The sequence below is a fragment of the Tricharina praecox genome, assembly GCF_024521635.1.
Source record: "Tricharina praecox strain CBS 144465 chromosome Unknown BZA05scaffold_8, whole genome shotgun sequence".
In the NCBI taxonomy this organism is placed as follows: domain Eukaryota; kingdom Fungi; phylum Ascomycota; class Pezizomycetes; order Pezizales; family Pyronemataceae; genus Tricharina; species Tricharina praecox.
The window spans coordinates 191,885-217,947 of NW_026250410.1; the positions used below are offsets into that span (position 1 = coordinate 191,885).

Here is a 26,063-nt window from a genome sequence, read left to right on the forward strand (position 1 = left end):
GAGCGAGGTTCGGAGTTATTTCTCCAGAGATCAGTGGAGAGTGGGCGCTGTGTGGGTGGTATTTACTTCTCCTCCATTCGCTCACTCTGTCGGGGACTCGGGGCAGTGGCTGTTTGTTGACGATGATGAGCTTCTTGAAGGACCTTGCACTCGCACAAGTGGTACCTACGGTAGACCGTTTTGGTTGAAGGTTTTGTACGAGATTGGGGTCTTTCTACGAGATATCTACCAGTGAGTGATCGAGGTTCGAAGATATTTCGCAAGGGATCAGTGGACGCTGTGTGTACTGTGGGTGGTAGTCACAAAGTAGATACATCCCAGTGCATGCTGCGTCGATTCGAAGGTCTGTAACTATGATAGTAGCTACTCCATTCGCTCACTCTAGAGGGGCAGTGGTTGTTTGATGATGCTTCCCTTGCGCTCACTTGAGTGGTAGAGTACATAGACAATTTTGGCTGAAATCTTTTGTGCTCTGATTGGGGTTTTGCTACGAGTTGGTGAATGAGTGAGTGGGATGGTGAGTGGAATGCTGAGTGAGCGAGGTTCCGAGGTATTTCGCACGAGATCAGTGGACGCTGTGTGGGTGGTAGTTACAAAGTACCCATCTATGCACGGAGGTGATTGGTCCGAGTGAGGGGAGTGAGGGGAGTGAGGGGAGTGTGCAATCGTAGTTAATTAGACCCTACAGGTTCCATTGATAACAAGTTATGTAATCGAAGTCACATAGGAATAGAACAGTTCGATTTCGATTTGAATAAACTGTACTCTGAATAGCTTTCTTCTTGTTGCGAAGAATTTCTCACTGGTTGTCATGGAGGTACGGTGCGAGGTTCTCGGTTTTCGTTGTGAGTTGCGAGGTGTTCCTTACATAACCCACGCCCACAGTAGAAAGTTCCCAACAGCAACCACCACTGCCCGGGTCGCTTCTTTCCTCCTACATACAACCCCCCACACCCACACACATCCACACAACTCAACACAACTCAACACCTCCACCTCTTCTTTCCCCAACCCAGCACTGCACAAAGCAAAGCAATAACCACAACTAACCCAGCCAACAGCCAACAACCAACAGCTACACAACTACACTGCACAACTATTATTCACCACCCAACTTAACTTCACGGCATCCGCTATAGATATATACATCATCAACGCCAACAACCAACGCCATGACTGCACCACCTCCCTGGAGAACCGGGGGTAGGTTCCAGCAGCCAGCTGTTTCTCGTCCGCACGTTTCAGGCTCCTCGCTAATGCTCGAGACCGACCATAGGTAGCAACGGATCTTTCACCTCGGTCGACGCCCGCCGCACATTCGGCGGCTCGAAGCAGGCCGGCAGCTACACAATGGTAAGCTTTTACTTTTGCGCTCGCCGGCTTTCCATTCCGTCCTTTTTTTTTTCTCTTTCTTTCGCCGGCCGCTAACGTTTATTTTTCTCAGGCTTCCTCCACCGCCGCCGCCCCAACCTCACCCCCTTCTCACGGCAACCGCACGACGTTTCCGGAGTCTTTGAAGCAGTATGTGGCGCGCACGTTCGAGGACGTGTCGCTGGCGGAAAAGAAGGATGTCGAGGCCGAGCTCAAGCGCATCATTACCGATGCGTTCAACGAGAAGGTGGTGTGGACCGTGAATTGGGACGACATGCCGCTGCCGCAGGTCGTTATGGCGAAGCGCAGGGCCCAGCAGTCAAAGGTCACGGGCACGGGCGCAACGATGGATACGACGGCTGCGACAACGGCTGTGAACACCGCTGTCGCCACCAATAGGCTCGGCAAGTTCAGCATCAGTGATAAGAAACGGAAAAAGTAGGTCGAGTCGAGTCTTGCCCCTTTTTGATCGCGAATGATAGCGACAACGGGTGCTGACGTTTTCGAAAGCAACAGCAGCGAGGATGGCAGCACACCCGCGAAACACTCCAACAGAGGGGAGAAGCGTGCTCGCCAGCAGGATTCATATACGTCGTCGTCGACGGACAAGCTAAGTCAACGTGAAAAGGAGAAGCGCGCGAAGCGATTTGGCGGGTCCTCCCCCCAGCCCGTCTCTCCGCCAAGTCGGAATACGTCAGCTATGGATATCGATGGTGATCAACCGCTCGTCGGACGGTGTATGAGCCTCGAGAAACAGTACTTCCGGCTGACTTCCGCGCCGGATCCCGCTAATGTTCGGCCTCTCCACATCCTTGAAAAGACTCTGGAACTACTAAAGAAGAAATGGCGAGACGAACAAAACTACTCGTACATCTGCGACCAGTTCAAGTCGCTGCGACAAGACCTAACAGTACAGCATATCAAGACCGATTTTACAGTGACTGTTTACGAGATCCATGCCAGGATAGCTCTGGAAAAGGTGAGTGATGCTGATTGTTCTGTCCACGTCGGATCGTGGAGCTGACTTGCCGCGTGCAGTGTGATCTGGGTGAGTACAATCAATGCCAGTCCCAGCTGGCCACGCTCTACTCGGAGGGCTTTTCGGGACACGAAGAAGAGTTCAAGGCGTATCGTATCCTCTACCTTCTACACACATGCAACCGTGCCGACATGAACGAGGTGCTGGCAATCCTAACCCCTACAGACAAACAACATCCGTCAATCAAGCACGCCTTGGAGGTCCGATCAGCGCTCGCCGCGGGAAATTTCCACAGGTTCTACAGACTCTACTTGGACGCCCCAAGCATGGGCGGTTACTTGATGGATTCCTTCGTGGCCCGCGAACGGATGGCGGCGCTTGCGTGCATTTGCAAAGCGTGAGTCATGCTTGCTTGGTCCGTGGGCGAGAGGATGTGTGCTGATGATGCTATCCTATACAGTTACCGTCCGGACATTGATATTAGATTTCTGACCGAAGAGCTTGGATTCGAAAGCGACACAGAGTGCGTCCAGTTCCTCTGCGACCATGGAACTTCCGATCTTATAGAACAGAAGTCGGGAGACAAGGGGGTCCCCACGTCCATTCGGTTCCAGACTACGAAGGCGTACCCCATCTTCGAGGAGGCCAAGAAGCGCGCTTTCAAGAAGGTCGACATTAAGGGACAGATGTAGTCGCAACGAAGAAGGAAGGCGCACCGCAAGTTACCTACCCGCCCGCGTGCACAGAGAGAACCGTCATCGTCATCATCATATACCTACCGCATTTTTTCAGTTTCTTCGTTCTTCTTCGGCCTTTTTCGGCTACATTTTTACGTCTTTCGTTTTTCCAGTTGTTTCTTTGCAACTTCCATCATCGTCATCGTCGTCTACTACTACTACTTCTTGCTCGGTGATCAACACTACTACTATATATCGGAGTCCGGAGTTGCGTTTTCGTTTTCGTTTTCGTTTTTTCATCTTCCCCCCCGCTAGCCACAACCGATAGCCCCCCCCCTCCAAATCAAACCAACTCTTGCCAGAAGCGAGATACATACATACAAAAGTTGCTCTACTAACTGCACGTCTTTTTTCTTCTTCTTTTTCGGTCTTCGCCATACCTACTACCCCCATCCATCCATCCATTAGCTACAGTCCACAGTACAGTACCATCCCCGCGAGCAGCGATTTCACCGGATGGATGGGATGGGTCTTCCGTCCTGGCCCTTCGGGGTTCTCGGAATCGTTTTCTTCCTACATACACGTTTCCCCTTCTGAGCTACCTATATCACTCACGCCTTTATATCCTTCTTCCTTTCGCTCGTTTTTCGCTACGACGATTGACTCCGGCAAGAACAAAAAGACGGATACCGTACATAGGGCAGCTTGGCTGGGTGCGTTGGGAAGGGTGAGGCTCGGGAGGGGCTTAATCATGTACATTTGTTCGTCTGTTTCTGTTTCTACGGAGTTTTCTGTGGAGTTTTTTGCTCGCTGGTTTTCGTCTGGTTGGAGGAGGAGGATCGTGGAGGAGGGAAAGAGGAGGAGGATCATGAAGAATCATGGAGGGCCATGGAGGAGGAGGAGGATCATGGATGGACCATGCGGATAGGACACGATACGATACGATAGGCGGGGGATTTGCTGTTACCAGTTCAGTTTTCACTTCAGTTTCACGTCAGGTTTGGTTTGATGGTTTGGTTTGGTTTGGTTTGGTTTGGTTTGGTCTGGTTTGGTCTGGTTCAGTTCAATTTTTGGCCTTTAGTTACCGTTACCACAGCGTACTTCTTCTTCTTCTTTCCATCTGTGTACGTACTTCTTGTCGTAAATACATCTTTTTCATCCACTTCATCCACCCCCCATTTCTCAGTGCCCCCCAATTACTCCGTACGGTCGACACGGTCGACAACCCGCACTTTAGGAACCAACCCGCTGATCTGCGCCTTCTCCTGCTCACTGGGCGTGAAGCCCAGCTTCTCCTCGGCAAAGTCGCTGACGTACAACCCCACCGTCGCGTAAACGACCACTGCGCCGCCCAGGATTGCGCGCGTGCGCGGGGGGAGGGAGCGGTAGAAGCTACATGGCTTATGTATCAGTGGCTAGGGTGAAGAGAAGAGGGGCTGGGTGAGAGGGGGGGGATGGGGAGAGGCGTGGGGGGACAGGCGGGGGGGCCAAGGAGGGAGGGACTGGCGGAGATGGGGGGATGGGGGGATGGGGGGAGGGGGGGGTACTTGATGAGTGACATTCTTGATGCTGAGTGCTTTGGTAGACGGGGCGGGGGTAGTGGTTGGACTGTGGTGGGGGGGAGGTTTATATCCAGTGCATGTGCCAAGGATTTATGGATGCTCGATGGATGCTCGACTCTCGCAGTTTAATGATGGGCGATGATCATACAAAAGCAGAGGGGAGAAGACTATTTTCCTTTTCCTTTTCCTTGTGGAAAATCGCATCTTTTTTGTAATGTACAAATTACCACCCTCCATCCATCCGCTCTGAAAAAAGAAAAAATCTCGAAACATCCGTAAAAAAAAAGACAACCCGTAAGAAAAGGAACACAACACCCAAAGCAAACTCCGCATGAAAAGGAGATCATATCCTACACATCCACCCACCGAGCAAACCCCCCGTCTGCGCGCACCCTAGTAGAGAAGAGAGGAAGAAAAGAAAGAGAAAATACACAATAAACGAAACAAAGTAGGAGACATCGCTTTTTAACAACCAACCCCTCCTGCACAAGTTTCATTCATTACATTTCAGATCAAAAAAGAGTTGTTTGTTGGTTTACTCCTTCTTCTCGCCCTCGCCGGACTTGGCCTGCTCCTGCTGGTTGGCCTGCTCGGAACGGGAACGGTGCATCTTGTCGAAGAGGGTCAGGGACGCGGTCTGGAGAGCGTCGGTCTGGGCCTTGAGGTCCTCGGCGGAGACAGCGGTCTCGCCGGACTGGGCCTTGGCAACGACCTCACGGAGAGCGGTGATCTTCTCCTTGATGGAAGTGGCCTCCTCCTTGTCGAGCTTGTCCTCGAACTCCTTGAGCGCCTTCTCGGTGTCGTTGGCGACAGAGTCGGCACGGTTGGCACCCTCGATGGCAGACTTGCGGGCCTTGTCGGCCTCTCCGTACTTCTCGGCATCGTCAATCATGCTCTGGATCTCGGAGTCGGAGAGACCGGATCCGGAGGAGATGGTGATCGACTGGTCCTTGTTGGTGGACTTATCCTTGGCCGAGACGTGCACGATCGAGTCGGCATCGATGTCGAAGGTGACCTCAATCTGGGGGATACCACGGTGCGCGGGGGGGATGCCAACCAGCTGGAAGTTTCCGAGCAACTTGTTGTCACGGACGAGCTCACGCTCTCCCTGGTAGACCTTGATCTCGACGGCGGTCTGGAAGTCGGCAGCGGTGGAGAACACCTGGGACTTCTTGGTGGGGATGGTGGTGTTGCGGTTGATCAGACGGGTAAACACACCTCCGAGGGTCTCAATACCGAGCGACAGAGGGGTGACGTCGAGCAGCAGAACGTCCATGACCTCACCAGCCAACACGGCTCCCTGAATAGCGGCACCGATGGCAACAGCCTCATCGGGGTTGACGGCCTTGGCAGGGTCGCGGCCGAAGATGGACTTGACAGTCTCGGCGACCTTGGGCATACGGGTCATACCACCGACCAGGATAACCTCCTGGATCTCATTGGCCTTCAGACCAGCATCCTTGAGGGCCTTACGGCAGGGCTCGATGCACTGCTGGACAAGGGGACCGACGAGAGCCTCGAACTGGGCACGGGTCATCTTCTGGTTGATGTGTTTGGGTCCGGAAGCGTCGGCAGTGATGAAGGGAAGGTTGATATCGGTCTGGAGGGAAGAAGACAGCTCCATCTTGGCCTTCTCAGCGGCCTCACGGATACGCTGGATGGCCATGCGGTCACCGGACAGATCAATACCGCTCTCCTTCTTGAACTGGGCGACCAGGTGGCGGACGAGGGTGATGTCAAAGTCCTCACCTCCAAGATGAGTGTCACCGTTGGTGGACTTGACCTCGAAGACACCCTTCTGGATCTCGAGGATGGAGATATCGAAGGTACCACCACCAAGATCGAAGACGGCGACAACCTTGTCCTGGTCTTTCTCAAGACCGTAGGCAAGAGCGGCGGCGGTGGGCTCGTTGACGACACGGAGGACGTTAAGACCAGAGATCTGACCGGCGTCCTTGGTGGCCTGACGCTGAGAGTCGTTGAAGTAGGCAGGAACGGTGACGACGGCGTTCTTGACCTGCTTCCCAAGGTAGGCCTCGGCGGTCTCCTTCATCTTGTTGAGGACAAATCCTCCAACCTGCGAAGGAGAGTACTTCTGACCGCGGGCCTCAACCCAGGCATCACCGTTGGTGTGCTGAACGATCTTGAAGGGGACCTGAGCGATATCCTTCTGCACCTCGGCGTCGGTGAATTTCCGTCCGATCAAACGCTTGGTGGCGAAGAGGGTGTTCTCGGGGTTGACAACGGCCTGACGCTTCGCAGCAACACCGACCAATCGCTCACCGTCCTGAGTGAAAGCAACGACCGAAGGAGTTGTCCGTGCACCTGATGAAGTCATCACATCAGCGTCACAATTACTTCATGGAGATGGGTATTTGTCGATCTACTTACCCTCAGCGTTCTCAATCACACGGGGAGTCTTTCCCTCCATCACACAGACGGCAGAGTTTGTGGTGCCCAAATCGATACCGATGACGGCACCCTGCACCTTACCCTCGGTTGAGTTGAACCGCGCAAAGGCGGGGACAGCCGTCCGGACGACATTGAGTCTGGGAAGGAATGTGCGGGGGGTTGCTCGGAGCTGTTTGCATAACAGATCAGCACTTGATTTGATGGACAGAATACGACCGGGAGATCAGAACTCACAGTCTGCGCGAGTCTGGGGACAATCATTATGTGTATGTGGTGGGCTTTCGAGTATAAAAACCGCTAGGTGGGGGTGGGGTCAAAAGGTACTGTACAAACAGGAAATGAAAGTGGGAGAGCACGAAATGACTTCGTTTGTAAAGGTGATGGGTGGGAGAAACCCTGGAGCGAATTGAGGCGGGGTGGTATGAGAGATGGATTGAAGAGCGGGAGCAGACAAGTCTGTGGGAGCTTAAGAAGAAGAGGAAGAGAAAGCGGCGTTCCGATCACGAAAGAAAAATTTACTCTACGAAAGCCAAGCCAAGGGCAGGCCGGACTAAAGCCGAGCATTTGGTGAGAGTCTGCTGCGATCGGGGCTAGTCTTCCGCAGAACCGCCTGGAAGATGCGATGCCAGAACAGCCAGACAAGTGGTGTAAAAACCGGGACGCGGAGTGGCCATGCAAAGGCAGACGGCATGTGAAGGCCGATTGACCGACCAGTTGGTTCAGCCGAAACATTCCAGCAGTTTCTGCGCCGGGGGTGGCGTTCTGTGGCGAGTGAGAAGTGGCTGGTGACACTCTGATCACATGATGTGGCTTGTAGCTTTGTCCTGTGGGCGGTATGTAGGTGATGCGTGACTATGGCGTACGTACTCTCCACACTCCGTGCCGCAAGCCTCCTGCAAGTCAGTCCCACGCCACGGCCCCGCGGCAAATCCTCTATTCGTTCGGTCAAGAAAGGGCTTGGTGTTTTGGTAGTTAGAATTGGCTGGTCAGTCGTGATGAGTTGGTCACGACTTCGGAGAGTGGAGGGAAGAGGAAACGGAGGGAAAGTGAAAGTTGAGGGAAAGAGAAAGTTGAGGAAAAGAGAAAGTAAGAGCTTGCAGAAGACGAGTCTGCTGTTTATTTCTGTGTTCAGCTTGGTTGGCTGCTGCTTCTCTCTCTCCTCCCCATCTCCGGACGAAAAGCAGGTTCGACAACACCATACCGCAAACCACCTCACACACCTTACGCACATTACACACATATCCACGGCAAACCACCTCCACCACCATCACCACCACCCACCTGCACTGCCAGCACCTCCACGACACCCTCAAACTCCGCACAGCTCTTCCACGCACCATATCCTCTCGCGAGACTTGTCATCCGATCACTCTGTGCCTACCACGCCTTCATACCTCAGCTACAACTCACCAACGCACCTATCGTCCAAGATTGATTGCTACTGGGCGCTCGAAATACTCGCAAAACTCAACGCCTGCCGTTGCTCCTGTCGATTTTACTCCCAGTCTGCTCGCCTGTCGGTGGTACACTAGACAAAATGACAATTGACGATCCGGTGTACGTTATTTGCCTTCTGCCTCGAAGTAACAAGCCTTGAAGCTTGTCGCCTTTGACTTCACAGCTAACCTAGTCGGCTCGCTTCTAGCCAGACGTCACAATTCCTCCTAAAAAAACCTCCAGTCTTTTACAGCGCAAAGATCCCCTTCAAGTGCGCTCCCCTCTGTGCTCCCTGTTCTCTGTCGTGGTTGTAATCGAGTCAAGTAGTTGAAGCTAAAGCTCCTCTCCCGTCAGGCATTGGCAGCTCCGGTCGCTCCTCTGTTCACCCGCTCCAGACCTCCTCTACTACCCGTCGAACAACCGGATATATTCGCTGAACACCGCCACCCGAAAGCGTCGACTAGTCGCAACTCTCCCGTTCAGCCCGAGATGCATCGGCGCTCGCTATGGTTGGGTGTGCGCCGGAGGTGCTGACCACGGCCACTTCGCGACCATCCGGGTACGGAAGTCCGAAGACCGCGATGGCGACGGCGACGGCGACGGCGACAATGATCCGTTTGCCACTGGGCCGGCTTATGACACGATGTCGCTCGACGGCGAGGACGAGAGTTCATCGGGCAGCAGTAGCGGGAGGGCGCGTCTCAACGTGAAGGAGCTCGGTGGCTACATAGTGAATTCAGTCACATTGCACAGACCGCCATCGTCGGCAAGTGATGACGATGTGCTCGCCGTTTTGACGTATGGCAAACCATGCAGAAGTTTTACCCCGAAAACCCAATTCTGTCGGGGCGCTGACACTTGTTCGCGGTGAGGAAAATAGTAATAACGACAAGACGGTTCGAATCTTTCATTTGGCCGACAACCGAGTAATCACTACACTTCATGTCGACGTCTCGACCAACCATGCTTCGATCTCTCCCGACGGACAGCACCTGGTCGTAGTCGGCGACTCCCCCGAAGTGTACTTCTACCATCCGGCCAACACTGGTTCCCGCAGTGGCTCGCCCGCTACTGGCATCGGCGAAGCTGGATGTGGGTCGTGGATCCTATCTTCGCATCCGCCGCTTAGTGCTGGGACCGAAAACGATGCCTTGATGTCAACCAGCTTCTCGTCTTCGTCACTCCATTGCGCCGTCGCTTCGCAAGCTGGCATCATCACCATCTTCGACACACGATATCTTGCCTGTGATGACGGCTGCGATCCATTGGTCAAAGTGATTACTTCGTCTCGCGCATTCAAGGAGCCTGGTGCCGTCCGTAGTGTCCAATTCTCTTCAGCGCCTTGGGATCTGCTGGTCTGGGCTGAACACTGCGGTAGGGTTTGCATTGCTGATGCCAGGAGTAACTTTGCGCGCCGACAGATAATCGATATTCTTTCGGGGAAAGATGAATTGATTGAGGCTGAAGTCGAGGAAGTCCAGGATCATCCGTCAGCTTGGGATATTTCGCAGAGCCTCGGCAGTCCCACCACCCTTCCCACCGGTAGGCATTCCAGAGACGACGAGGAGGCGGAAGAGCGCATCTTAATTTCGGGCGATACATCCATAAACGAACTCGCGGGCCTTGTTATTGACAACTCGAGCGAATGGCTTGCCTCACGAGTGAGGAACACACCCAGCGGCCCGGTTATTGCAGATGCGGGATCCTTATCAACGGCGCAATACCAGATGCTTCGGATGGCAGGCGTAGGTTCGGGTTTGCCTACTACCCCTGCCCTCCTGCGCGATTACCGTGAGAGACAGATTGAGCGTGAGAGGGCGCGACAACGAATTCATGATCCACCGAGGCGGAGAAACTCGATCCATCCTTCATACGCCGATCATTCGACCTCAACACCAGCAGATCTTTCGACTGGTCCTACATCCGCTGCTGCTACGCCGAGCGAGAGGGAGAGGAGTAGACTATCTAGGGGTTCTACTACTATCCCCTCACTGAGACCCCTCGAACAAATCACCAATCTTATCGCCGAGCAGCGTCGCCGACAGAGAAGGAGTGGACGGTTTGAGGCCGATGCAGCGTCATTCTCGTATCCGTATGCTAGTGATGGCGTGGATATTACGGGGTGCACTCTGGGACCGGATGGAAAGAAGCTGTAAGTACAACTACGACTTACCTACGTGCCCTATCTAACACCGGAATCCTAGGTATGTGGCCACCGATGGAGGTGTCGTCGAATACGGAATCGATATCGGTGGGAGGAAAGTCTTTCCTAGCATGACTCCTCGGTAATTATTGTGATTTTGCGTATTTGGCGGGTGCGTGTTTTTTTGTATTGACACATCGTCCCATTTGTTTTTATTCTGCGGTCATCTTGGTCTCCTATTTCGCTTGCTTGCATAAGGTGTTCACTTCTGGGCGGTCAGTTGTTTCCGTGTTGGCATATGATGGTCAGAATCGTGTACCCTCTATGCTTTTCTCGTTCGGGTCCCGCCTTGTTGATATCTTTGGTTCGAATTCTTTTGGCTGGTGGTGATGCGTTTGGACGTCGAGTTCATCCACCTTTGGGCGTTGGTGCAGGTCCTTTTTCAATCCGCTCTTTATCATCGATCGGGTCCGACGTGAAACCTCGAGTGACCGTGTATGATATCCCGCGGCTCAAGCAACCAATGCTGTCACTTTGCATGAGACTCCGAAGTAACACAAGTACAAGCGCATTTCACCCCACCACCTTTCAACTCAAAAGGAAAAGAAAGAGAAAAAACTTCCTTTTGCATGCGCAGATTCCGGAGCATAACCACGGTTACCACAGCCTGCAACCTCCTCAGATTCCAATGCCGTAGGCACATCCAATTCCCACCCAGCCGACCATCTCCCGCCGTTCTCGTCGTCTCACGCATCGCCCGGCAAATCATGAACGAAGCTCCCACCTCCGAAGATGGCCACGACTTGATCTTCGTCCGCTCGCTCAACCTCCGAGCCACAACCGGCGTTGACTCGTGGCGACGCCCCAAGCCCCAGCCAATTCGCCTGTCGCTATGGCTCAAGACGTCAGTTGCCCTCGCCGGCTCCACCGACCACCTGCCATACAGCATCCACTACGGCACCGTGTGCAGCGCGGTCACAAAACTCGTCGAGAAGTCCGACGTGGCGTTCAAGTCGCTCGAGCACCTGGCGGAGGACGTGGCCGCGCTCGCCCTCGGGCACGAGATCCACGGCGAATGGGTCAAGGTCGCGATCGAGAAGCCGCGGGCGCTGCTGCGCGCCGACAGCGCGGGGATCTCGATCGTGAGGAAGCGCGGGCCCCAGGGCGAGGTGCAGGGCGAGGGCGAGGATCGGGTGTTCATCAACGACTTGAGGCTCGTCACCATAATCGGCGTCAACCCGTGTGAGCGCGAGGAAAAACAGAATGTGGTCATCAACCTCACGCTGCATAAGCCGCGGCTTGCGGCAGAGGCGGAGGGGTTCAGTCGCCAGTATGATTTTCGCGCGATTGCGGGGACCGTCGCGGAGCACGTCGAGAGGTCCGAGTATAAAACTGTCGAGGCGTTCGTGACGGCACTGGCGAGGGAGGCGTGCCTGACTTGTGGCGTCTCAAAGGTTACGGTTCAGGCGGAGAAGCCAAGTGCGTTGACGTTTGCGAAGGCTGCCGGTGTGAAGATAACGAGAGAAAGAAGCTTTTTTGCACTAGAGCTGCCAGAGGCGCGGGAGAGAGGCGGGAAGCATGAGGTGTTCATTGCCCTTGGAAGTAATCTCGGTGATCGGTATAAGAACATCAGTGACGCCGTGATGGAGATGGAGAAGAGGGGGATTAGAGTCACGAGAACTAGCAGTCTGTATCAGAGTGCGCCGATGTATGTCATCGACCAGCCGACATTTCTGAATGGCGTCTGTCAGGTAGTTTTTCTCATCTATGCGGTGAAGCTCAATGCTGATGATGATCCACAGGCCGAGACAACGCTCTCCCCGGAAGACCTCCTCAAGGAGCTCAAATCTATCGAGGACTACATGGGCCGCATAAAGACGATGGAGAATGGGCCTCGCACCGTAGACCTCGACATCCTCCTCTACGATGCACTCACAATGTCCACACCAACCCTCACGATCCCACACGCCTCCATGCTTGAGCGCGAATTCGTTCTACGGCCACTCTGCGATATCGCGCCGAACAGGGCACATCCCCTCACCTCCACAGCATTCAAACATCACCTCTCCGCGGTCCCTACACCACCCCCTTCCACCCCTTCACTCCGTACCTTCGTCCAAATCTCGCCGACGATAACCCTTGATCCGTCCAGCCCTAAGCGTGACACATTACTTATGGCCGTGCTTAACCTGACCCCCGACTCCTTCTCGGATGGCGGAAAATACACTACGGCGAACCTGCTGACCACAGTGGAATCCTTCATCTCCCATGGAGCTGACATAATTGACATCGGCGGGCAAAGCACACGTCCGGGGGCCGTCGACATCGGCGAAGAAGAAGAGCTCCGCCGCGTCATCCCCGCCATTCGTACAATCCGCACCAGCGGACTCACCATCCCCATCTCGGTGGATACCTTTCGGGCCAGCGTAGCACAGCAAAGCATCGAGGCCGGCGCAAATATCATCAACGATATATCCGCGGGACTGATGGATTCGGCGATGCTCTCGACCGTGGCGGGGTTGAATGTGCCAATCGTGCTGATGCATACTCGAGGAACGCCGGAAACAATGAATTCCCTTGCTAACTATGGCGATATAATTGTTGATGTCAAGCGGGAATTGGGGGAGCGCGTGCGGGCGGCCGAGGAGGCGGGGATTAGACGGTGGAATATCCTCTTGGACCCTGGCCTGGGCTTTGCGAAGACTATGGGGCAGAATCTGGATATCATCAAGAGGCTTGGAGAGATGACCGGCGGCGGGTTTCCGTGGGTGCTTGGTCCGAGTAGGAAGAGGTTTGTGGGGACTGCTACGGGAGTGCTCAGGGCGGCGGAGAGACAGTGGGGGACTGCGGGCGCGGTCGCCGCGTGTGTGGCTGGTGGTGCAGATGTGGTCCGCGTTCATGATGTGGCCGAGATGAAGAAGGTGGTTGATATGTCTGTGGCTATTTGGAGGGGGTTTGAGGAGTGATCACTCGCCTGTTGTGTATGTATAGAAAGCTAAAGCTCGACCCATTCATCGCCCTTGTATGCGACAATAAATTGATGAACATTCTCTCTCTCCCATTTATCATCCAGCCATCTATTATGGGTAACAGTTCCCCGCCAACCCCAAACCCCAAACGAACCGTATCTATAGTACAAATGCCCCAACCCAGCGAAAAGCAAACGAAAACCCAACTCCCGCAAAGCCCATTTTGAGAAGAGAATAACATGCCTACGCGACTGTACACTCCCGGCACCGTACCCACACGTCACCGACACCCTCACCCCCTCGCCGCTCAATCCATGCGAAGGTAGTAATCGATCGCCGCACTGAACGCGGCAAAACCCGCACAACCCAACGCCGCCGCCTGGGGCCCGGCACTCGCCGCCAGCGCGCCACCAGTCAAGCACCCAGCAGCGACACCATTGTAGATATCATTCTTCGCCCTGAATCCCTCGATGCAGCACTCAGTACCCGAGAAGATAGCGCCGACCATGCCGAAGTTCTTCGCGGAGCTCCACGACCTCACGCCCATATCCTTGAAGCCGACCTTGAGCTGCTGGCGCAGCGGCAGCGAAGTGATGGGCGTGGTGCCGGCGGCCCCCGACATCGGCGTGTCGTACGACATCGACGCCATGAACAGACCGAATACTCCGCCGAGCGCGAAGCCGGCGCCGCCGGAGAGCACCGTCTTGACCGGGCACGACTCCATCGATGATTGCATCTGCGCTTGTCAGTGGTGAGGACGGAGAACTGGGCGCAGCGGGGACACACGAGCTTGATCATCTTCTGTTGCTGCAGGTCCTCGGCTGTCATGTTCTCGTTTGAGCCGCGGCCGCCGAGAGGGTTGAAGCCGCCGAAACTCATGGTTGTAGGTTTTGTGTGGGGTGCTAGGGGAGGGGATTGGGGTGGTGGTAGGTGGTGGTAGGTATTGCGACGAGCTGGAGGTGAGGTAGAGGTGGTGAGTGGTTTCGACGGCAACTCGGACGAGGCTTAAAACTTTTTGTGGGGTGAAAATGTGAGGTGAATTTAACGTTCCGTTGCCAAGCAGGGATCTAGACACTCTAGTCTTCCCCGTCTCCGCCTTCCGCCGGCCGAGTGACAGGGACTTCGCGCAGCGCTCGGATCAACTGGTGGTTCAGGTCTTTATAGGATCCCGAGTTGATACAAAATGGGTCACAGCATATGATCTTGCACGAGATCAGATTGAGATTGATCCACAACACGTAGGTATTTATTTCTACAATCATATCACCCCCATTGCTGCTAAGCCCCTACTCCAATCCTCCGGCATCAAGCATCAAGAAAAGAAGAGAACAGAGGAGAACAATTTTTATAAGATGGTTTAGGTGAAGGAAGTAATTATGCCAAGCATTTACTTCTCGTAGACCCAGTCGTGGCTGGCCTGGCGGTAGCTGACGACCTCGTCCTTGCCGAACCACAGGGCAATCTCTTTCTGCGCGTTCTCGACAGAGTCGGAACCGTGGCAGACGTTGCGGCCGACATCCTACTTCCAGTTAGTAGATGCAGGATGCAATGAAGTTCGAACCAGAGAACTTACGATGGCGAAGTCACCACGGATGGTTCCGGGAGCGGAAGCCAGGGGGTTGGTGGCACCAAGAAGGACACGTCCGGTCTTGACGGCATCACGGCCCTCCCAGACCATGGCGCAGATGGGGCCCGAGTTCATGTACTCGATCAATCCAGGGAAGAAAGACTTGCCGGCGAGATCGGCGTCTATAGGAATCGTGGGTCAGTAGTTTCGCCGCGGCAGAGGGAGTGGGAATCGAGACTAACAGTGCTGCTCAAGGTGGGCCTTGCCGGGGGTGGTGAGCTTGATGGCGGCAAGCTTGAAGCCACGCTGCTCGAAGCGGCTGATGATGGGGCCAACGAGTCCACGCTGGACACCTGGTGAGAGTCAGCGTAGGTTCTTCGGATCATGGAGTGAGATGCAAATACCGTCGGGCTTGATGCTGGAGAGAGGAGGCTGATGTCAGTATTCCCATTCGTTCCAAGCTAGAAATGTTGTCACGATGAATAACGTACGCAATGAAACTGTTTACATCGGATGTCAGTCCACTCCTCTTGATTCACATTCACCATTGTAGTCAGGAAAGGAATCATACGTCTGCTCGGAAGTCATTCTGAAGGATATGATGAGGTTGGTTTGGATGAGAGAGATTGGGATTCGTGATGGGATTGAGGGAACGAGGAGAAGAGAAAATGGAGGGCGCGGTGAAAGAGGAGGGGCCCATAAAAATGGCGGGGTCCTGTCCGAGTTGCGTTTAGCTCCAAATGGTCTTGGCGACAATCCGTTGTCGGGACTACCTAGCACCGGCTGCCCTGAAGTTTTCTGGCCACACGTTCGCTCGCGTTGAGTCGACTCGTGAAGACAACGAATACATGCAGCTGGCTGTCAGACGCAAATAGTGACGGAACACGCCGCTCCCCCACCAAAACACTGGCGGAAACTGGTTACGCAACCCACGCTGTTCTCCGCATTGATTCGAGAAAATTTGACATCAATGAGTGTTGGAATACTCAACTTCCAAGATGTAAGTCTTTCTTAATCGTGTTATTGAGCTATAATTCTTTGGAATGTAGTGAAGTGGGTTGAAAGCGGTGGGTTGAAAGCGGTGGCTTGGTGTGAATTATAGCGAGGATCGCTACAACCATAGTGCTCTGCAAACTCGCCAGCGTGGTTGGTAAACCGTTGGATTGAAGATTCTGGTAAAGGAACATCATGTAAACTTCTTAGGTGTGGTTGTCTTTAAAAGCTGTTGCAATTCTGACCTGGTTAACTATTTGGAAGCCGTGTTTTTGGTGTGCAACCAGTTTATCACGTGAGTATCACGTGATATAGTAGGTACTTGCTCCGTAGCACCAACCTCCAAACTAGGAGCTCTCGTTTTACGAGAGAGGGATCATCTTTGTCTTGAGCATCAAGCTTCTCTTTCTGCTGCCCAACGGTCCGTCGCGAGACTCTCTGCAGACCTTCCAGCCGATTAGGCTTAAGCTCTACGTGCCCCGGAGCTCCGCCCTCATAACACAGCTGCACTCCACCACTTATTACTTTCGTCTGCTGTAATGCGGCGAATGCGGTACCTAATTATGTGCATGAGCGGACAGTGAGATCAACGGCTGATATGGAGGGTTGATTGCGTCGCATCAGGCGGATAAGTTACACCCCTCTGTGCATGCCGACCGGTTAACTCGGTATCGAAAACGCCTGAACGCGTATGTAGGTTCATATGTCGCGATGATTTCCCAACGACTGGGGGTTAAGGAAGAGCGCCTCTTCGGCAGTTCGTACTCTATATCACATAGAATTCATCTTACCACCGATTGCGTCTATATATGCAAATGGGCAATGCAGTGTCGACACCGCTACCGAAGAGGGGGCTCCCGCAACCTTGAACCCGGATTCTGGATCCCCAGAACCAGAACCGATTCTACAAACAATCGCTATGAACGTTTTTCAACGATATCAACTTCGGGGGGCGAGTCCGGGGTCCGGGCCGTCCGTAGGGTCTAACCCACGTTGTGGTTTGTGGAGTGCATGAGGATCCACCTGGCGAAGGAAGAAACCCCTCACTGTGGGGTGTTGTGAAGCTTATCGCTGCATGGCCTTGCCCTCTACCGGCTATGAGGAGGCCCGATGTTCACCTGGGAAGGTATCTATCTCCAAAGTACACACGCAATGTTCCAGGCTGACCACTTTCTGTTGGAGATGAACAGTTTCAAGTACAAGCTCTATGTACGCAGAGCGATTAGGCATGGGAAGCCTTGATATATCTACATCGCGGGCCGTCACTCCGCCGTTCGTGATGCTCAAGCTCATATCCATTCTCCCGGTGCCGGGGGAAATGTGCTTCTAATGCGTGGGAATAGCCCATGGACATGGATTGCCCCGCCTCCAACCCTGGGACAACGCCATTGAGCACTCTATTACCCATGTAACGGCGTCGATCTCAAAATCGGTACGGACAAACAGAGCGATTGAGTTGCCTGAATATATTTTTGAATTGCATATTCGGGGAACCCGTGTATCTACGATGGTGTGCCTTAGGTTCTGGCTTTCTCCTGAGAAGGAAGGACACGGGGAAATAACCACATGAAGAAGGGATTCGCTGAGTATATAAAGCTTCTGGTTTGGTCCGGAGATTTGCTTCGGTACCTCTGTCGATACTTGCTTCGACGGATTTCTCATTCTATCGGTTCCATTAGGTCAATTCCTTGACAAGATGTTTTCCTCGACTGCAAGAGCATTGGTACTGGCACTGCTTGCCCTTGAGGCGAGTGCTGCTCAGAAAGGCACAGTATGGCTCACTTCTTTTTTGTACCCGCAAAGCTTCGCAACTGACGTTGATACAAAAGCCTACGGTCTCCTTCAACTCCACCGCAGGAAGCACGTACCTCCCTAACAAGGACTATTCCAATGAGCAATTGGCAATGCTCTGGTACCAGGTCGGGCCAGTCTCCACGCACCCGGTAGTGACCGCCACGGTGGAGCCTACCGCGGAGCCTTCCTCCTACGCAGGTCCAGGCGAATTCCATCCTCTGGTTGCGAGCAACTACGGAGAACAGCTCGCAGAGGCGAAGTTACCAGCCGACTTTGCGTGGGGCCTCAGTTCCTCGGCCTATCAGTAAGTCTCCCGATTACCACAACCCCACACCAAACTAACTTGGAATAAGGCTCGAGGGTGCTGCTCGCGACGAAGGCCGTGGTCCATCGATTTGGGATTTGCTCTCCCACCGCAACCCGAATCAGGTGGCCGACAATTCGACCGGAGACGTGCTCGCTCAGCACTACTACCTCTACAAGCAAGACTTTGCCCGGCTGAAAAGCTTCGGTGCTCCCTACTACTCCCCGAGTATCTCCTGGCCTAGGATCTTCCCGTTCGGGAAGGGACCCGTGAACGAGGCTGGCTTGAAGCACTACGATGATGTTATTGCGGAGCTGGTAAAGAATGGGATTCAGCCGGCGTTGAGTTTGTTCCATTGGGACACTCCGCTTGCTTTGTTCAACCAATATGGTGTAAGTGCTGGTCTGATCTTAGGTTTGGATGTTTTCTGACGCTGTAGTAGGGATGGACCAATCCTCAGATCATTGACGATTACCTGAACTATGCGAAGTTCATCATCACGCGGTACGACAAATACGTGCCTATCTGGTTCTCCATCAACGAGCCTCAATACGTATGCCCACTTTCGCACTTCTTTCAAAGCAATGTAATGATGCTAACTACCTCAGTGCAACTGGCAATACTCTTACTATCCTGCCGGCAAGCTCTACCCCGATTACGGCGTCGGGCCAGGTATGGAAGCCCGCTTCCTGTGCGGACACCACACTCTGCTCGCCCATGCCAAGCTCTCCAAGTGGTATCACAACGAATTCAAAGGCCGCGGTCGTATCACCTTCAAGAACAGTGGCAACTACTTCCAGCCCATGACCAACTCGACTGCCGACCTTGCAGCAGCCCAGCGCAGCTATGATTTCGTCCTTGGCTGGTTCGGTGGAGTGTGGAGCGACGGAGACTACCCGCAGTCCCTCAAAGACACCCTGGGTGACCTCCTCCCTAAGTTTACCGAGAAGGAGAAGGAGATTGTCAAAGGCTCGTGCGACTTCTTCGCCATCGACGCATACACCGCCTTCTACGTCGGCGAGCTGTCGGGTGGCGTGGAGGCATGTGCCGGAAACAAGACTCACCCCAGCTTCCCCGAGTGCGTCAACCAGACTGCGATCGGACCCGACGGCTTTGGAATCGGCCCGGCTGCGGACCTTGGCGCAAGCTGGCTCAAGAACACTCCCGTTGGAGTCCGCAAGTTCCTCAGCCACATCACTAAGGTGCTGTTCCCCGCCGTCAAGGATATCCAGGTCACCGAGTTCGGTTTTGCCGAACCCTTCGAGAGTGATTACACCAATGTCCAGGACGCCACATGGGATCTAAGGCGGTCGGATTACATCCAGGGCTTCTTAGATAACATTCTTCTCGCCATCACGGAAGATAAAGTCAACGTGACTGGAGCTTACGTGTGGTCTATCTGTAAGTTCTTTCGAGTGCGCAGACTGTAGACGATGGGCTAATCAAGGTTCAATCGCAGTCGACAACTTCGAGTGGGGCTCCGGAATTAAGACACGCTTTGGTCTGCAGTACCTCAATTACGATACCTTGGAGCGAACCCCTAAGGCCAGTTGGTTCCAAACCCGGAACTGGTTCAAGTAAGTTTTCCTACCACTCTTACAATCTGCACAGTTTACTGATATTCTGCAGGCGACATGGCGCAAGGTTCATTGGCGACAGCGCATCCGCACCCGGTAATTACACCAGGAAAATGTAGTGTTACTTTTATGTACCGTAATGTAATGAGCGGAATCAATGGTAGTGGATGTAATGAATAAGTTCTTGTCTGCTGTAGTGTTCTGCAGCATGAAATATCACTCTGAAAAGGTCTGGGTTCTAAAGTGTCGCGTGCATGGCCAAGCAGAGGATAAACTGAATTTCCCACTCTCTCTGGCCAACCAGAGGGATCTGGACTGCAGACTGGCCTTCATAGGAGTTTTTCACTTGCTATGATTCGGCAGTTAGGCAGATCGCACGCAATATGATGAAACAGCACAAAGGCCAACCAGAAGTGATCGTCGCTGTGTTTATTTACAAACAGATGAACACGCTCACCACTCGCGATGACACGTCGGAATTCACTACATATGGGGTCTCGGCATCCTGCAGAATTTCTTTCGAGTTTGTTGAGCGTCGCCAAGACTCCAAAGACGACACATGTGCACTTGGCATTCCTCCGCCCAGTGGCAAAAGAAACAGTTCCTATGGCAACAATCCTCGCGAGCTGATCTTCGGCAGCCTCCGCATCCGTATCCGAAGAGGCGGAGTGAAACCCTACCGCGTCGGAGGGCCTGCATTATCTAGGCATAACTACATAGTAACACATGTTATCGAACACGAAGACGAGCTTTTGGAAGTAAAGTACCCGGGAAAAAAGCACCGAAAGAGCCGTGCGGACATGCGTGGGATAGCTCTATGTATTGTCCTAGAGCGATATCTGCAGGTACCGAGAAAGGTGTGTTGATGTGATGGCAGGCAGGTTGCTATCTTTAGAGTTGCATTTGCGGGACCACGGCCGTTGATGCTTACCGAAGCGCTCCGCCATTCGCTAACGTGTGTTGCTGTGGCAACAACGCCTTTCGTCAACAAAAACAACCTCGTTTCGTCACTCGTCTAAGACAGCCCCAGCGCGCACTACTGCAGCCGCCGGTGGCTGGCTGCCCTCCTCCCCCAGGCCCTCCACCCTCGCAGGAAAAACCGCCAATTGCTCCTGTCCCTCGCTCTCAGACATCTATCATCCCCCCCCACTAAACCATCTCTGCCATCTGTGCCGCGATACCGTACACTTACCCAATCCTTCTCTGTTGTTTACTGTTTACTCCCACCACTCTGTGGATAGTCGACGAACAACTCCATCACCATGGAGCGCCCTCCAGGTTACGCTGCCCCTCCAGGCTACGATGAAGATGACGACGACATGCGCGACCCTCGCGGCGCGCCAATGTACACACAAGGCCCCAACCAACACCTGCGATTGCTCGACGACGAAGAGCCGCTGTACAGAACGTTCGTTACTATATTGCACCTCCCTCGTCTTTGGGCGCCGGGTACTGACGCGCTTTTTGCATGAAACTAGACCAGATGCTCCGAACCGCTCTTATCAGCCGACACCGAGCCATGTGCCGTCCGTCTCGGACCTCTCAGCGCGCTTCGAGCAGATGAGCTCGCATTCCGACCTCGCATATCGCCAATCCCCCGCTGTTCCGGGCTACAACTCTCCGGCCCCGAGACGCGATTACGCTCCGACCATCTCTCCCACTCCATCGCGCGGTTATGGGGGTTCGGCTCAGTATCCTTACTCTCCATCGAGCTCGCGCGCGGAGAGCCATGGGTATGCGCCTTCATCGCACGGTCGCAGCAGTGTAGATCCGGGAATGCAGTACCCCTCGTCGACCATTTCGCGTAGCAACTTGGACGCCTATGCGACAACGTCGATGCTGGGCAGCAATTTGGAACCTGAGCGACCGTGGCCGCCTTCGCGCCAGAGCACAAGGGAGCCGGATGAATGGAGTCGGCCACCGCCATCCATGTCGTTTGAGCCTGCGGATCTCAATGGACGGCCCCGGCCTGGGACTGCCTCGAGCACTAGTACCGGCCCTAGGAGTCGAAGCGCTACATCCTCACGAAGGCCGCTTCCGTCGACACCGTTCCGGAACCGGGGAAGGAGTACTACCGATGAGACGCTTGTGCCGATAAATCAGGACTATGGTTATACGGACGACGACGATTCCCGGTATACTCCCCGTCGCGGTCGGGATAGGGGGCATTCGCTAGATATGACTGAACGGACGAACACGATGTCTACCAATTCGTTCGCCGGGAACTCAGTGTCTGGAAAGTCATTGAACTCAGAGATGACTGCAAAAAATACCGATGTCGAAGATGAGGAGGTTGATCCTGAGAAGGCAAAAGCCGGCCGCCTTACTCGCACCAAGGGAGAGCATTTCGGACCCGCCCCGCAGGCGCCCCAGGCTAGACGAGGTCTCAATCGCGAAGCGCTCATGACCAAGAAGCAAGTCAAGCTTATCAACGGTGAGCTTATCCTTGATTGTAAGATTCCGACGATTTTGTATTCCTTCCTCCCTCGCCGGGATGAGATGGAATTCACGCACATGCGGTACACCGCCGTTACCTGCGATCCCGATGATTTCGTCAAACGCGGATACATGTTGCGTCAAAACATGGACCCGACACGGCGAGAGACGGAGCTATTCATCTGCATCACCATGTACAACGAGGACGAGCAATGCTTCACCAGGACCATGCACGGTGTGATGAGGAACATTGCTCACTTCTGCTCTCGTAACAAGTCCAGAGTCTGGGGAAAGGAGGGATGGCACAAGATCGTCGTCTGCATTGTTGCCGACGGGCGAAAAAAGGTGCACCCGCGAGTCCTCGATGCCCTGGCCGCAATGGGTGTCTACCAGGCCGGTATCGCAAAGAATTTGGTCAATGGTCGTCCCGTCAAGGCACACGTGTATGAGTACACCACGCAGGTCTCGCTGGATTCGGATCTGAAGTTCAAGGGCGCCGAGAAAGGAATCGTCCCGGTACAGATGATCTTCTGCCTGAAGGAGCAGAACGCAAAGAAGTTGAACTCCCACCGATGGTTCTTTAACGCTTTCGGAGCATCGCTTTCGCCGAATGTGTGCATTCTCCTCGATGTCGGCACCAAGCCTGGAGGCGACAGTCTGTACCATCTGTGGAAAGCTTTCGACAGAGATTCCGAGGTTGGAGGAGCCTGTGGTGAGATCAAAGCTATGAAAGGAAGAGGTTGGATGGGTCTCTTCAACCCCCTTGTCGCATCACAAAACTTCGAGTACAAGATGTCCAACATCCTGGATAAGCCTCTCGAGTCGGTATTTGGATACATTACCGTGCTTCCAGGAGCTCTTTCGGCGTACCGATATCACGCACTTCAGAACGACGAGAACGGTTGTGGACCACTGGCGCAATACTTCAAAGGAGAGACGTTACACGGTAAGGACGCGGATGTCTTTACCGCGAACATGTATCTGGCCGAGGATCGAATTCTGTGCTGGGAGCTGGTGGCCAAGAAGAGTGAGCGGTGGGTGCTCAAATATGTGAGAAGTGCAACAGGAGAGACCGACGTGCCAGATGCCGTGCCGGAATTTGTCTCTCAGCGTCGACGATGGCTGAACGGTGCATTTTTCGCTGCCATTTACTCGCTCGTACACTTCAAGCAGGTGTGGTACACGGATCATACCGTCGTCCGTAAGGTCTTGTTGCATCTGGAGTTCGTTTACCAGTTTGTCAGCTTGTTGTTTACGTTCTTCTCTCTGGTAAGTGACCCCGGCTTGGTGTAGTGATTGGATTTTAACCGTCATGGAACAGGCCAATTTCTACCTTATGTTCTACTTCATCGCTGGATCTCTATCGGATGATAGGATGGATCCATTCGGCAATGGATGGGGAGGACGCATCTTCATCGCCCTGCGTTTCCTCTGCATCCTTCTGATCTGCACGCAATTCATCCTGTGTATGGGTAACCGTCCGCAGGGTGCAAAGCGAATGTTCGCATCCTCCATGATACTGTACGGCATCATCATGGCATACACCACATTCTGCAGTTGCTACATCGTCATCAAGTCCTTCACGGGGGGTGTCAATGGCGAAGCGACCGAGCTAAAAATTGGAGACAACCTCTTTACAAACCTTATCGTCTCCACCGGTTCCACCATCGGTGTCTACTTCCTCATGAGTTTCCTGTACTTCGACCCATGGCACATGTTCACGTCGTCGCTGCAGTACTTCATGATGCTTCCCTCCTACATCTGTACCCTCCAAGTCTATGCCTTCTGCAACACCCACGACGTGTCCTGGGGAACCAAGGGTGACAACATGCAATCGGTCGATCTAGGAGCCGCCGTCGCAACCAAGAACGGTGCTGTCGAGTTGGAGATGCCGAGTGAGCAGTTGGATATTGATAGCGGATACGACGAGGCACTCAGGAACCTCCGGGATCGTCTTGAAGTCGAGGAGCTGCCCATCACCGAAGAGCAGATCAAGGAGGATTATTATCGCGCTGTCAGAACGTATGTCGTCGTCGTGTGGATGGTGGCCAATGCCGTCCTTGCGATGATTGTTACGGAAGTTTACAATATCAACGATGTTGGTGACAACGGGTATCTCAAGTGTAAGTTGCCCTCTAGTCGCCGACGTGACCTTGAAATACAGATGCTAATTCAGAACAGTTACCCTCTGGTCCATCGCCGTCCTGGCACTGTACCGCATGATCGGGTCGTCGGCATACCTTGTAATCCAGGGTATCCACGGCTTCGTCGAAGGAAAAGTCAAGCTTGAGCCCGACCGCATCAAAGAAAGATGGACGCAACCCGCCTGGCGGCGACGACTTGGCCTCGGCAAAGCAGGCGGCATCCTTGGCAAACCATAAGTTATGACGATGATAACGTTTTCTTTTCGGATGGTTATGATATGACATGTAATGTTTGTGCTGTTTTTCTTTTCTTTTCTTTCCGCACGCTTTCTTTTTCTCTCGGTGTTGCTTCTTGTACTTTACGATACCTTTGCTTTGGTCTGGCGTGGCCCTTTTTCCCCGTTCCCTTTGGTTGGTTGGTTGGGTGGTCTAGTGATGCGAGTTGGGGGATAGGGGAGTTTGCTTATGATATGATTTTGTGTGTATGTGGTGGGTGCAGTGGTGGGTGGAGGCAAAAGCATATCATGTATGTAAATACCATGGATGATGGAATACGATTGCTTGTTGAAATGCGAAATGCGAAATCTCCCAATTCCACCTCCCTAGAAGTGACATGATCTTTCCACTGTCAAATCGAATCATTGCCGTGCTTCAATAATGGGTAAGTAGCGAGCGGCCAACGTGAGTATGTATAATGACACCATCCGCGACCTATCCCTCCGCCTCGACTCTCGAGAGCAAGGCAAATTACTGCAATGTCCGACTCCACCACCCCGGCACCGGCACTCCCTCCCTCCCTTCGCGCTCATTCACAGGCATAACATAACCTTCAGCCTCGCAATCGCCCGCGCGACCTGGGTACCTGCTACAAACCCTCACGGCGGGGATACATAGCACCCGCTTTACGGCCCACCTGCCCCCCCACCCCCTAGAAAGAACGCTCGGCGGAATAAACACGCCGAGAGAGAGTACTATACACGAGGCAGCCGAGCCCCGCGCGTTCCCCGTGGCTATGTAGGAATAAAGATGCGATACATAGGAGCGGGTTGTAGTGGGGGGGGGAAGCGCGACGTATATAGGCGGGTGTTAAGCGCGAGGCGACCCTGGTGTGTTGAGGGGGGAGCGAGGGGAAGTTGTTCGGAGATTGTTGAGGGAATTGCTAGGGGAGGGCCGTGCGGCCTTGCGGCGAGGGGGAAGGGGAAGGGTCCGTTACATGTCTGAACTCAACTCGGTGTCATGGCTGGGTTTCGGCGGTGTTTGAATGAGCTCCTCGCTCTAGGTACCTGTGGCCGGACTGTGTTTAGGATGTAGAGTATGAACGATTCTGGCGAGATTCTGGCGAGAACGAGTACGTATCTTTGCTTGCTTGATTAGGTACATACTCTGCAGTATGTAAGTGGGTATGATCATACGTGTTATGTACGATACACGGTCAGATGGAGTCTCACGTGGAGTTTGCCACACTAGAGGAGGATGTACCCAACTGTAACTTAATTTCCCACCGAACGGACGGGATGCTGGTGTGTGATGATGTGAGTTGAGTTTGAGTTGAGGCTTAGTAAGGTGTGAGGAAGCAGAATGAGGGGAACTCTGCGTGAAGCTCCCCGCTCTCCTTCTCCCTTTCCTTTTGCTCTGTCGACAGCAACAACAAAGCCTTCTCACTCGATCAGCACTCTCTCGTCCAGGGTGCTGAAGTTC

General features: G+C 53.7%; 10 protein-coding genes across 10 annotated transcripts; 5 read left to right on the forward strand and 5 right to left on the reverse strand.

The window, feature by feature from the left end:
• Positions 1 to 1,172: 1,172 nt before the first annotated feature.
• Positions 1,173 to 3,042, forward strand: BZA05DRAFT_424930 (SAC3/GANP/Nin1/mts3/eIF-3 p25 family-domain-containing protein; the record flags this gene model as incomplete). Its single annotated transcript, XM_051485934.1, has 6 exons — positions 1,173 to 1,203; positions 1,277 to 1,353; positions 1,445 to 1,809; positions 1,882 to 2,350; positions 2,410 to 2,747; positions 2,811 to 3,042. 6 exons carry the CDS (start codon positions 1,173 to 1,175, stop codon positions 3,040 to 3,042), a joined length of 1,512 nt encoding a protein of 503 aa, XP_051340649.1.
• A 1,035-nt stretch (positions 3,043 to 4,077) lies between these two features.
• On the reverse strand, positions 4,078 to 4,748 carry BZA05DRAFT_393358 (uncharacterized protein). Its single transcript, XM_051483205.1, has 2 exons — positions 4,575 to 4,748; positions 4,078 to 4,419 (listed from the first exon to the last, which is right to left on the reverse strand). Exons 1-2 carry the CDS (start codon positions 4,586 to 4,588, stop codon positions 4,224 to 4,226), a joined length of 210 nt encoding a protein of 69 aa, XP_051340650.1. The 5' UTR covers positions 4,589 to 4,748; the 3' UTR covers positions 4,078 to 4,223.
• On the reverse strand, positions 4,579 to 5,023 carry BZA05DRAFT_259067 (uncharacterized protein). Its single transcript, XM_051480106.1, has one exon. The coding sequence runs from the start codon at positions 4,920 to 4,922 to the stop codon at positions 4,680 to 4,682; it is 243 nt and encodes an 80-aa protein (XP_051340651.1). The 5' UTR covers positions 4,923 to 5,023; the 3' UTR covers positions 4,579 to 4,679.
• Positions 4,749 to 7,537, reverse strand: BZA05DRAFT_371292 (chaperone DnaK). The gene is made up of 3 exons (XM_051481673.1): positions 7,236 to 7,537; positions 6,981 to 7,170; positions 4,749 to 6,914 (listed from the first exon to the last, which is right to left on the reverse strand). Exons 1-3 carry the CDS (start codon positions 7,260 to 7,262, stop codon positions 5,125 to 5,127), a joined length of 2,007 nt encoding a protein of 668 aa, XP_051340652.1. The 5' UTR covers positions 7,263 to 7,537; the 3' UTR covers positions 4,749 to 5,124.
• An 853-nt stretch (positions 7,538 to 8,390) lies between these two features.
• BZA05DRAFT_259070 (uncharacterized protein) lies at positions 8,391 to 11,045 on the forward strand. Its single transcript, XM_051480107.1, has 5 exons — positions 8,391 to 8,558; positions 8,647 to 8,709; positions 8,793 to 9,236; positions 9,319 to 10,590; positions 10,643 to 11,045. Exons 1-5 carry the CDS (start codon positions 8,539 to 8,541, stop codon positions 10,725 to 10,727), a joined length of 1,884 nt encoding a protein of 627 aa, XP_051340653.1. The 5' UTR covers positions 8,391 to 8,538; the 3' UTR covers positions 10,728 to 11,045.
• Positions 11,046 to 11,348: 303 nt separating this feature from the next.
• BZA05DRAFT_424932 (Dihydropteroate synthase-like protein) lies at positions 11,349 to 13,547 on the forward strand (the record flags this gene model as incomplete). Its single annotated transcript, XM_051485935.1, has 2 exons — positions 11,349 to 12,332; positions 12,384 to 13,547. 2 exons carry the CDS (start codon positions 11,349 to 11,351, stop codon positions 13,545 to 13,547), a joined length of 2,148 nt encoding a protein of 715 aa, XP_051340654.1.
• An 88-nt stretch (positions 13,548 to 13,635) lies between these two features.
• On the reverse strand, positions 13,636 to 14,616 carry BZA05DRAFT_393365 (Tim17/Tim22/Tim23/Pmp24 family-domain-containing protein). Its single transcript, XM_051483206.1, has 2 exons — positions 14,337 to 14,616; positions 13,636 to 14,286 (listed from the first exon to the last, which is right to left on the reverse strand). Exons 1-2 carry the CDS (start codon positions 14,427 to 14,429, stop codon positions 13,858 to 13,860), a joined length of 522 nt encoding a protein of 173 aa, XP_051340655.1. The 5' UTR covers positions 14,430 to 14,616; the 3' UTR covers positions 13,636 to 13,857.
• Positions 14,617 to 14,756: 140 nt separating this feature from the next.
• On the reverse strand, positions 14,757 to 16,338 carry BZA05DRAFT_393366 (nucleoside diphosphate kinase). The gene is made up of 7 exons (XM_051483207.1): positions 15,891 to 16,338; positions 15,689 to 15,832; positions 15,609 to 15,617; positions 15,522 to 15,535; positions 15,360 to 15,470; positions 15,124 to 15,299; positions 14,757 to 15,069 (listed from the first exon to the last, which is right to left on the reverse strand). The coding sequence occupies exons 1-7, from the start codon at positions 15,965 to 15,967 to the stop codon at positions 14,938 to 14,940; spliced, it is 663 nt and encodes a 220-aa protein (XP_051340656.1). The 5' UTR covers positions 15,968 to 16,338; the 3' UTR covers positions 14,757 to 14,937.
• Positions 16,339 to 17,806: 1,468 nt separating this feature from the next.
• On the forward strand, positions 17,807 to 19,789 carry BZA05DRAFT_424936 (glycoside hydrolase superfamily; the record flags this gene model as incomplete). Its single annotated transcript, XM_051485936.1, has 6 exons — positions 17,807 to 17,881; positions 17,940 to 18,208; positions 18,258 to 18,600; positions 18,651 to 18,761; positions 18,817 to 19,609; positions 19,668 to 19,789. The coding sequence occupies 6 exons, from the start codon at positions 17,807 to 17,809 to the stop codon at positions 19,787 to 19,789; spliced, it is 1,713 nt and encodes a 570-aa protein (XP_051340657.1).
• A 993-nt stretch (positions 19,790 to 20,782) lies between these two features.
• On the forward strand, positions 20,783 to 24,943 carry BZA05DRAFT_351187 (putative chitin synthase). The gene is made up of 4 exons (XM_051481291.1): positions 20,783 to 21,193; positions 21,264 to 23,490; positions 23,543 to 24,344; positions 24,403 to 24,943. The coding sequence occupies exons 1-4, from the start codon at positions 21,048 to 21,050 to the stop codon at positions 24,600 to 24,602; spliced, it is 3,375 nt and encodes a 1,124-aa protein (XP_051340658.1). The 5' UTR covers positions 20,783 to 21,047; the 3' UTR covers positions 24,603 to 24,943.
• Positions 24,944 to 26,063: the final 1,120 nt, after the last annotated feature.